This window comes from Rhynchophorus ferrugineus, unplaced genomic scaffold, assembly GCF_030347505.1.
Source record: "Rhynchophorus ferrugineus isolate W39M unplaced genomic scaffold, kcgeb_rfMv2 rfM2, whole genome shotgun sequence".
Taxonomy (NCBI): Eukaryota; Metazoa; Arthropoda; class Insecta; order Coleoptera; family Curculionidae; genus Rhynchophorus; species Rhynchophorus ferrugineus.
The window spans coordinates 87,614,172-87,625,841 of record NW_027472581.1 but is presented as its reverse complement, the minus strand read 5'-3'; the positions used below and the strand labels follow the sequence as shown (position 1 = coordinate 87,625,841).

At 31.2% G+C, this 11,670-nt stretch overlaps 1 protein-coding gene across 1 annotated transcript in view; it reads left to right on the top strand.

Moving 5' to 3' along the window:
* The first annotated feature begins 5,866 nt into the window (after nucleotides 1–5,866).
* LOC143190789 (alkaline phosphatase) overlaps nucleotides 5,867–11,670 on the top strand; it is a 349,882-nt gene continuing 344,078 nt past the window's right edge. Inside the window, exon 1 of the mRNA XM_076395357.1 lies at nucleotides 5,867–6,260. Coding sequence (XP_076251472.1) covers nucleotides 6,155–6,260 — 106 coding nt within the window. The 5' untranslated portion in view covers nucleotides 5,867–6,154. The remainder of the gene's footprint in view (nucleotides 6,261–11,670) is intronic.

Sequence of the window (11,670 nt, the reverse complement as noted above, 5' to 3'; positions counted from 1 at the left end):
AATATAATAGCAGAAACATATAACTACATGCAATAATTTTTGCTTGCAATTTTACTACATATACACTAAGTTTTTAGTCGGTTTGGAGTTACACCGTTCGGTACTTATCAGCATGCTTTCATCAGCAGTTTTCAAAACCATCTGTGGAGAACTATGTGTTATAACAGGTCAATTGAAAAGTTCTCGGCCTACCATAGTAAACAATATTTTTTTGGAAAAATTATTTATTTTAATCAATATAATTTGAGGGTGATACACTGATTATAGCGACCCTCCAACTTTTCGATACCATTTTTGTAGTTCGATTTGCCCTTTGCTTCAAAATAGGCCGCAGTTTCGTCGATCACCTGTTCATTCGACGAAAATTTCTTCGCAGCGAGTATCCTTTTGGAATCTGAGAACAGGAAATAGTCGCTGCGGGCCATATCTGGTGAATATGGTGGATGAGGAAGCAATTTGAAGTCAAATTCATGGATTATTGCCACGGTGCATTGTCTTGGTGAAGCAGCACTTTCTTTTTCTTCAAATGTGACCCTTTTTCGGTGATTTCGTCGTTCAAATGGCCAATAGTGGTATGTAATAGTCGCTGTTGATGCTCGTTCTTTTAGTCAATGAAAATTATTCCATGGGCATCTCAAAATACAAACGCCATAACCTTTCCAGCCGTCTCTTGCATTTTCCCATGCTTTGGAGCTTGTTCATCGTGTGCAGTCCACTCGGATGACTGTCGCTTGGACTTCGGAGTGAAATGATGAAGCCATGTTTCATCCATTGTCACAAAAACTCGGGTTTATTATGCTTGATCATCTTCAAACACTGCTCCAAATCATCAACTCGTCGCTGTTTTTGGTCAAAGGTAAGTTCGCGCGGCACCCACTTTATACAGAGCTTTCTCATACCCTAATGTTCGTGTATGATATGATGTACATGTTCAGTTGATATTTTTGGAGTGTCTGCTATTTTATTCAGTTTCAATTTACGGTCTTTCACAATCATTTTGTGGATTTTTTGTATGTTTTCGTCTGTAACAACCTCTTTTGGGCGTCCATTGCGTTTACCGTCTTCGGTACTCATTTCACCACGTCTAAACTTAGTACATCAATCCTTGATGGTTGATTTTAATGGCGCAGTGTCCAGAAACTCGACATCAAGCCAAGTTTTTGCTTCAACTGTATTTGTTCTCTTCAAAAAAGCAATATTTTATCAACACGGGAAATTCCTTTTTATCCATTTCTTTTACAATAGAAAAAGTGGATTCACTCAAAATGCTACAATTCACAATATAATGATTCCACAGCTGTAAAATGTATACACGCATCTTTTGAGAATTAGGGCGAACTAAAAACATATGAATTTAATTCTAGTAACGCCATCTAGATGTTAGGCCGGGGAGTTTGCAGTTAACCTGTTAAGGAAAATAATCCGTTAATATACACATATTATGTATATCAATTCATTTGTCGATATAGATTTTAATGAGATACTTACTAAAATTACAATTAGGACTATTACCATGGTTAAGTTATGATCTACCACACATTTGGTCCACAATCCTCCGCTCGGCTTGTAATGCAAGACATATTCCTATTTGGAAGCTTGATATAGATGATAACAGATTTTCTGAATTTCATAACTGTTTACTTTTGTTAAACGCTAGATCAGAATCCTGTGAAGAATAATTAATTTTACTTGAACATTCACATCCAAAATAAAACTTTTTATGGTTTTGCAATTTATAAATAATATTTACATTAAATTCTACAAAAATAACATTATAGCAATACATCTTCTTGAGGTTATACACAAAGAATACAAGAAAATGCGCTTAAGGTTATTTTAGTGGAAGATCTCATTCTGCATTTCTGTATTTTGTGGTCCTTTGGCATATATAATATAAAGAGGCTTGGTAATGATAGGCAGATAAACTAAAGATATATTTCAAAGTTGATACAAATACATTTCCCTGAAACTATTTTAAAAATCACTGTTGGTACGGGTGTATATATATGGTAAGAAATATATATATATATATATATATATATATATATATATATATATATATATTTTCTTCTTCGTTTTCGAGAAAATAAACTCTAAATAATAATGACTAATATCAGGAGACCAAGGTACCAATCAGTTTTTCTGTAATACAGAAATCAAACGTAATTTAAATACTTATTTTGGTGAATGCCGTAAGTTTTTAATTAAATCGCCCATTATCATTAAAATATTCACTATATATTCTCGGTTTATGGGTTCCATATAACGCAAATAAATTAAATACTAAAACTCCGTAATGATTGCAATTTGAAAATAATTGTGTAGCTATCTCCGTTTCCACATTCATAAATATAGAAAATGGCAAACGCTCATGCCTCCCAGCGCACGTAATATTATATTAAATAATATTTGAACTGTTGTACTATTTGTTATCGTTTTATTTGCTCAATAGAATAAACACAATTAAATCGGTTAATTATCAGCATCAATCCACGTGACGTTTTATTAGTTGTGGTAGTTTTTGCAAATCATTGTAATATCAGGTCGTTAAATAAGCTCCCAGAGCAGCATTTATACGTTAACATTAAAAATACAGATTTGATGCAATATATTATTTTTAGGATCATAAAATTTCATTATTCATAAGGTGTTGCTGAAATCAAAAGTCCGGATTAGCTGCCTGTGAGTCTTGACTTCAATTCTTTGTTTCTCTCAAAACAGTCGGTGAACAAAATAGCAAGGGAGCTTTGCTAGACTATTTTCCAAAATATGCGTACATTTAAAAAATGCCTAATTACTTCGAGATGGATTAAATTCGCCTTTTACTCCAAGGAGGAAATACAAATGTGTGATATTTTCGTAGCCCTTTGAACCAGCTGTGTTTGAAAATACTTAATATAAAAATTTAAATGTGTAAAAAGAATTAGGTTACACGGCAAACAACTTTTTTAAAATAGACCGAAAATATTTTGAAATTCATTTAGAACAATAATTTAGCTTTATGACCAATATCTAATATCCCTGGCATTATAGCAGCATAATTAATAATTAATACACTCATTAATACACTTGGATATATGTAAATTAGTAAATTTTCCATGTTTTTAAACATTTTATTAATTTATATTATTCGATAAATTTATTCCATATATATATAGTTATTATATAAGTTGTTTAAAATAATTAGAGATATTTAACTTATATGAGAATTTGGAGCTGGAAGACTATTCTTGTTTAGTGCTTTCTACATAATAAAAATTGAGAAAAATAAAAACAAATACACCCTAATCTATATTTATTAATTCAACAAAAACTTCAACAACATAAGTAAAATAGAATTAACATAAAATAGAACATCCGATAATACTATACTGCTAAAAACAATTAGAGAATAAAAAAAAATTAAAAACTGCTTATATAGAACATTAATCCTGTTGAATCATTAAACATGTAATTTGTTATAATATTTAATTAGCCAGTCTATTAATAGAAAAATAACATTACAAGGTAATTCACCAATTAAAATATGTACACAAATACTTCAACACAAGCTAAATTTTATGATAGTATGATATTAGCATAAGGTAATACTAAATATATATAAAATAAAAATATTTCTACTAAGAAAAGTGCTTAAAAACGTGTATTGATAGAATATATGAAAATTAATATAAATATTTTAATGACTGATTTAGGTAAAATATTTTTACAAGTCAAAAAGTAGTAGCAAATAATGTAAACGTTTAAATGTACTATTAACAAAGAAGGTATTATTGGATGTGGTATTTAATTATAAATTACCTCCAACAGATGGCGCTACTACTGCTTAATAAGATTTTGGTGAGCACCATCCCCGTTAAGAGAATTTATAGGTTATAATAACTTCCTTCTGTGTACGGATGGAAAAGGAAACATGTTTTTTATTCCATTAAAATATCCTATTATATATCAGGGTGGCAAGAAACTAGAATATAATAATCTTGGTATAAATGAAGTAATTTGCAAGGCCGTTCAGTAAAATATATTGAGAATTATATAAAAATAAGGATAATTGATACAATTGTATCAATTATCGGGAAATTGTTTAGCGATTTTCACATATATACAGATACATATTTGCAAATATAAATTAAAAAAGTAAAAAATTTCAAAATACTGGATTACAATTTTTAAAATTAAATCAGTTTGCAGCTTCTTTTGATTCAAATTTGTATTAGCATCATAACGGCAAAAGTATTTTAAATAACTAATTTAACTACGGGCCTGTATAATGGCGTTTTAAAATTGTATTTATTTTCTACTGCAGACTTTTGAAATATTAATTAATATTGCATGATCTAACGAAAGCAAATATACTCAGTTAACGTCCCTACTGATGAGATATCATTTGAAATGAAGTAATGAAGTATGTTAAAAATCGGATTGTATAGGAAAAGATGAAAATTCCAGTTATCGTTCTAATTTAAGTTATATTAATATTATAGGAATTATTAATATTATAGGAACTATTAATATTATAGGAAAATATTAAAGGAGCTTTCAAGAATCAAGATGCATCATTGCATCATGCATCAGATACATCATCATTCTGATTGGAAAGTGTCTGAAGTAATTATAATTCATAAACCAGGAAATCCACTTCATAAAACACCGTTGAATCGGCCAATAACACATTTTATCGTTGAAGAAAAGTATCTTATTCTGGATTAGTTTTGCAGAATTATCGATGCCATAGAAAAATTACAAGAAAAAATTTGTTCTCCAATAATTTTAGATGTTGCTCAAGCTTTTGATGGCATAATGCGTTAGAGCATAAAATCGAAATTCCTTTCCTTGACCAATATTCAAAAAAAATAGAGGCATATATATCTTATAGATACTTCAGAGTCAAACAAGAAGATGCCTATTCTAATTTGAGAAAAACACAAGTAGGTTTGCCACAGAGAAGTGTATTGGAACGATTTCTTTATCTGATATACATTGGGGTTTAACTGGGTAACCACACTCCCCGGAATTAACTCTGGTTGGCGAGTGACCAACTTTGAAGATCATCCCAAAAGACATCCGGTTTTACGCACTCTGGTTACTGGAGTGGCTGGGATTATTTTCCTTATCGAATTTTGCACTCTTACCTAAAGACAATCTTGTTAACAAAGACACAAATAGTAAATAATTACAAACACAAGGACCATCCTCCAACAAGATTCGAACTAACGACTCTCGCAATAGTAGGAGGACCGTCCGCAGCAACTGATCACGTATGGAAATCAGTATGGGCTTGAGGTGATCAACGTTGGTTTTCTACCAGTAAAAGAAACAAAAATGTTGTAGATAGTTTCCAAAATAAGGTCCTTCAAGCTATTGTTGATGCTCCATGGTACATGCCTAATGATGATCTGTATATTGAGGTAGAAACTGCAGATAAACTTGTAAAGAAATATGCCTAAATATATGAACAGAGGCCCCACCAGCATATCAATGTCAATCTTTGCCAACTCCTAGTTAAAAAAGGCAGCTTAGTCAGAAGATTAAAAAGAGTAAAACCATTTGATATGGTTCAGTCAGGTTACAAGTTAAGCTTAGAGCACATTGACAGTGACGTAGATGTTAAGCTCAAAGGGTATATATTAATAAATAATTTCAAAACTGTAGAGAAGTAGAATAAAAACAAACAGCTTATTAGTTTTAATTTACTCGATTGCTTAAAAACATATTATATTATATATTAAATATACAAACAAAAAATCGAATTTCAAATCTTCTTATGATTATGTACCTTTTACTCACTTTATATTTATTCAGAATAGAACACGTAACAATAGAATTATATTTCAATAGAGATATATTTTAAATTAAATAAACACCTTTATCAAAGCATTTAAAAATTGTATTCATTATATATTTCCAACCACTGTAAGTTGTACTGATTTTATGTTTCCATTGTTTCAGGAATAGAAACGCGAATAGCCGCAACACACAAAAGCCTTCTTTCCAGTTTAATTCTGAGGTTATTGTTCGGGGCCGAGCCTTTAGGTGGAACGTGTTTATGCCGGATCTGTGGACAAAAAAATCCGTTGTTTCGTATTAGTGCGAAAAACGGAAAATGTGAAGCTCGTCGGCGAGAGAAAAACTAACGTTTGTCTATCGCGTCAACATGTACCTCTGGGTATTTATAAAGTGCGCTATTTTGTGCTTGACTTTACAGCTGACCAGTGGGAAAAGTGTCACGTCGAAGAGTCAACAGCAAGAAAAGTTAGAAGGTAAGTTTGAAATTGTTTTAGCGAAGTTCCATACACAAATAAGTGACAGTTTAATGCCGAAGTGTAAAATTCTGACTGCAGTAACCAAGACTATAATTTTTTAAAATCTAAAATATATAAATGCAGATACGATATTTTTTAAAGAATGGCGATAAGTTAATTTTTACGTTAACCCATATAAAAATTTTTGGAGATTATTTTCCTCTATTTAAGATTTCTTATCTCTAGTTATTAACTACAACTGTCTCCATAATTTTCCCTTATACTGTTCTTAAAGAACATTGCTAATATTTCTGGCCTACATTTGAGTAGCTTTTTGTATAACATATGGTATGTTCAAAGTTATTTTGTACCTACGTCACCTAAATTTGTGACATCAAAACATCGTTCTTGCCGCATCAACTCTGAGTTTTAGTTCAGTTTAGCTTTGATATACAACAAAATTTTAATCTGTATAGAATAATTGAACAAAATTGTTATCAAATATAATTTATTTTAACATTATAGTACATCTTAATACTGCAGTTAATTATAGAGCCACAATAGTTTAGAGGTTAGAGTTATAACCTCTTATCTCTATTGCTGTCAAGAATTTTTCATACGTCTGACAACCGGACGAGTTTGACATGCTGAACAAATTGGACAGAATTGTGTCTCTTTTTAACTAGAATAAGATGGGAAGGATATATATATATATATATATATATATATATATATATATATATATATATATATATATATATATATAGCGGCAGGCAATACATTAAACATCTTGATGACACATGTACAAATATAGATTATGCACTCTAACTGGTGCATTTCCCCATAGTCTTATAATACCGTACAGTTTTTATGTATGGTCTTAGCTTAATGGCTTTTTATCTCTTGAACCTTCAGTTCAGGCCACTGTCGTCGACCAATTTTTTTCACAGACCAGTTAATGAATTTGCTGACTGTATATATGCAAATATATACCTGAATACAAGTCTCTATGGATATCACAGCCATTTCTTGATAAATATTTTCTTTCAATATAACTAAAGTTTCACTTAACATACAGATGGAATAAATGTTTTGTAGCGCCCGCTACAACTTTTTAGGTTATCACTATTACATCTATACTACTTTCAAAGGTCAGCAACGCTGGTGGATTATTACCATACGGTTCCCGGCTATAAAATACCACCACGGCGGCGTCTCTTTCTCTTTTCTCTACCCCTTGTAACCACTTTCATAGCGCTTCCCTACTTCCTTTACCTAACCAAATGTCTTGACCATTCTCCTGTCGAACACATGTATCGTTTAAGTTCTTATGCAGTCGATGTATTCTGTTCTCGTGCGAATTCTTTCTACAAAAATAGTTGTGAGTGTTTCGACAAACAATCGCGTCAACAGTCACATATTCCGACCGATAAGATGAACATTCCTATGGTTTATTTGACAGAGTTAGTGAATTACATTCATTAAGGGGTTTTTTCAAACTAGCAGAGCAGTTATATCGATTTTCCATTTCAAGTGATTTATGTATCCATTTTTGTATTGCCCTAAAATATTCCTACAGTTAACATATTGAAGAAATCAAAAATTGTTCATAATTCAAGTTTGTGAAGTAAACAATTAAAATATTTCGTAAGATGTCGTAAAAAACTTGTGTTATACATAAAAATAAACATACATGTGCATTTCACGTATAATTATATACAAGACACAATAACAATAAATAATATTATCAGTCCATATAGTTACAACGATAAGTATCTCGGAATGAATCTTGATGGAAAATCTCGCTCGAGGGAACATGTAAAAGATGGTAAGAACTGGACGTAAGACATAGGAAAACGTATTGGTTAATTGGAAGAAAATCACAGTTATTAATACAATATAGCAAGTATTGAAGCCTATATGGACATACAAAATTCAATTATGGGGATATTCCGCAAAAAATGTTCTAAATACAATACAAACTTTTCACAACAAATTCCTGAGAAGTATTTTAGATTCACCAGGATTACAAGACTGTTTACTTACAGCGAGAACTTCACATATCATTGTCACTCAGGAAATCAAGAGATTCGGTAATCGAGAATCAGGGAGGCATAGACTTTCTTTTTATGTCAGTATCGAAGTATGATAACTCTTGAATAACACCAAAACAGGACACAGACTCCAATGAATCAAACCATTTGATCTTTTATAATGTAGTCTAGTGAGGTTTATCTGAGCTCTGTTAATACATAAACATTACTACATCAGAGACTAAGATATGGCCGATAGGTTCTCCTAGATATATAATAAGATTTAAGTTATTGCAAAAACAAATTATAGGTTAGTAGAAAACAGCTAGTAACAACGCATTAAATGAAATGGAATTTTTTAACAAAAATTGACGCAATATATATTAACAAAATTATTTTCTATTACTTTCTACCGACATGTTTTATATTTCTAATTCACATTTCATTTTCACACTTCGCGCAGCATTTATCTGACCAGATAATCAGAAGGCTCTGCGTGTGGTGAGTTCGAGGGGTGAGGTTCTGTTGTTCTTTATTCTTGGTCTTTTTTCAACAGTTTTCAATTTATTCATTTGATGTCGGTAGCCACCTTCAGTCACAGTTTAATTCAGTCTTAGTACCTTCTAACATACTACACCTTGTTGATTCTGTTATTTTCACAGCATTTCCACTTACCGCTGTTATATCGCTCATCAAAATATATGCAAGAACCTAATCTGGAGTCTTTTTGCCTTAATTGTAAGGAGAAAATATTGAAACTAGGAAAATCTATATAAGTTTCTTTTAATTTAGTATAGGGCTAGGAATTTTTAAATATATTAAAACTGAAGTTTTACTTGAAATAAGTGTCCAAAATTACATTTATATTATTTTGAAATTTCAATAACGTGTACAACTAAAACAGACATACCGCAACGTGATGATAGGATTACTAAGACTGGTAAAATATTGCTAAAATCTCTTCGTCGATCTCGTATTTGTAAAAGCAAATACTTAATAATATTTACGGAAACATTTGTGAAATGTTTTTCCTAAATTTAATTGGATATATTGAGACCAATAACCTGAGAGTTTTTTGGCCAATACGAAAACCATGAAACAGGAAGAAAATGAGATGAAACATCTTTATATAATTCTACGTGGGGTTTTTTCAAACTAGCACAGCATTTATATCGATTTCACATTTCAAGTGATTTATGTATCCATTTCTGTATTGCCCTAAAATATTCCTACAGTTAAAATATTGATAAAATAAAGACATAGTTCATAATTTAGGTTTGTGAAGTAAACAATTAAAATATTTCGAAAAATGCCGTAAAAAACTTATTATATTTTCTACAGTTTCTTAAATTACCACCAGAAATGTTGATATTAAAAGAGGATATTGACAAGGAAATGAGATATTTCCTTCTCCGAGATTTTATCTATACATCAAAAAGGTGACAAAATTTGACAAATGGTAAAACCATAGCGATTGTTCGGAAATGATGAATTGAAAACCATTTATCTCTTTTTCGTTGAAATGCATCGATACTGACCTTTTTATGTTGTCATGTGAGTAATAAATTACCGAATAAAATAAACTGAATATGCTGCAGGAAAGCATATCAACTTACAACGTCTCTTATTTCCATTTTAAACTTTATATAATTTTTTACATAGGCTACGATAATAAAAAAAATACAGGGGATGCACAAAATAATTTGAACACCATACGATATAGTACATCTTGTAGCATGTTGGCAACCGCATCCGCGTAAATAGGGCTATTTTTCAGTGTACTATACACTCTAGCTTGTAACTATTGAAACAATCAATACACAAAACATGGTCAAGCTGGTTCGAGGTGGAATAAAAAGTTAACTGACAGAGACCGACTAACATAAAAATGGAATTTCGCCAGAAAACATAAAATATTCGCGGAAAAAATGGAAACAAAACTCAACAGTAATTAAAATAGTACTGTTTTATCAATAACAATATGGCGGGAACTCCACAATACCAGATACAGCGAAAAGATGGCAGTGCGATACCCTTAATAGTGAAAGTCAACGCTAAAAATAAAACGCTATAAATAAATAGTGAAATGACCATAAAGCTTTGGCCTTTGATGATTGGAAGTATATAGTATATCCATTCGATTTAGAGGTTATGGTTCAGCTATTCGTTGTTTACACAGCGATACACTTTGGTAATTAAACGTAGAACTTCGTTTTACGATTAGTTTGATTGATGCTTTAGAGCAATGCCTTATTTGCTCCCATAGTTCCAAACTGGCTATATGATTGACTAATAAAACATTCATGCTTTCAATATTCTTTTTGGTTTTAGGTTAAATTTAGAATATCTTGCGACTAGCGAGTCTTAAAATAGTAAATGCCTACATCAGAATGATCTTAATGCTGTGAATGAAATAAGCGATGCTTAAACTGTACTGACTGGTTCCCGTCTTGTAATATTTAATAACATTTTACTTCTTGGAACGAACATGCAGAATTTTGTTGCAGTTTTTACCAATTTATAATTATACTAGCGACCCGCCCCGGCTTCGCACGGGTGTAATGCTGATACTAAATTAAATACACTACAGAAAAAATATGAACGTTGTATATAAAAACATAGCGGCCCGCTCCGACTTTGCACGGGCATAAAATATATATGCCTATGTCACTCAATGAAAACATGATTAAAATCGATCCAGTATTTTTGGTTCATTCATTACTGCCCTTGGCCTGCACGCATTAAATTTGGAGTAAAACAATTCCTCTTCCCCTATACTTACTATGAAGATTTCCTGCTATCTTTGGAATGTCTAAATTCATACAATTTTTATTACATTACACATTTTTAAACGCAAATTTTAAATTTGTAATACCTCCGAAAATATTTGTTTAATTTACATGCTGTAAGGAACCATATTGATCTATATTAATTGTACACTGTATTTAAGGTTCTTAATTCGATAAGGATTAATGCCGTATTGCTTAAAATAACTTCGTAAATAAGCCATTTTCTCACGTAAAAAGTAAACAATAAAAATGGTTAATGTGGGTTATCCCTAAAAGATAAACATATACCATCGCGGACTTTTTTGTAGACCTTTTTATGGTGTACAATACTGTAGTACATTAATTTGATCTAACTCGTAGGGTTAGGCAGCGTTTTTGCAAATTGCTAAATAAGCCTAAAAAATAGGTTAATTTACGACATCACGTTAGAAACCTCTAAAATTAGCAATGTTGTCTTAGTATATTATGCACGTATTATACATATAAACCTTCCTCTTGAATCGCTCTATCTATTGAAAAAAACCGCATCAAAATCCGTTGCGTAGTTTTAAAGATTTAAGCGCACATAGGGATATAGGGACAGAAAAGGCGACTTTGTTTTATACT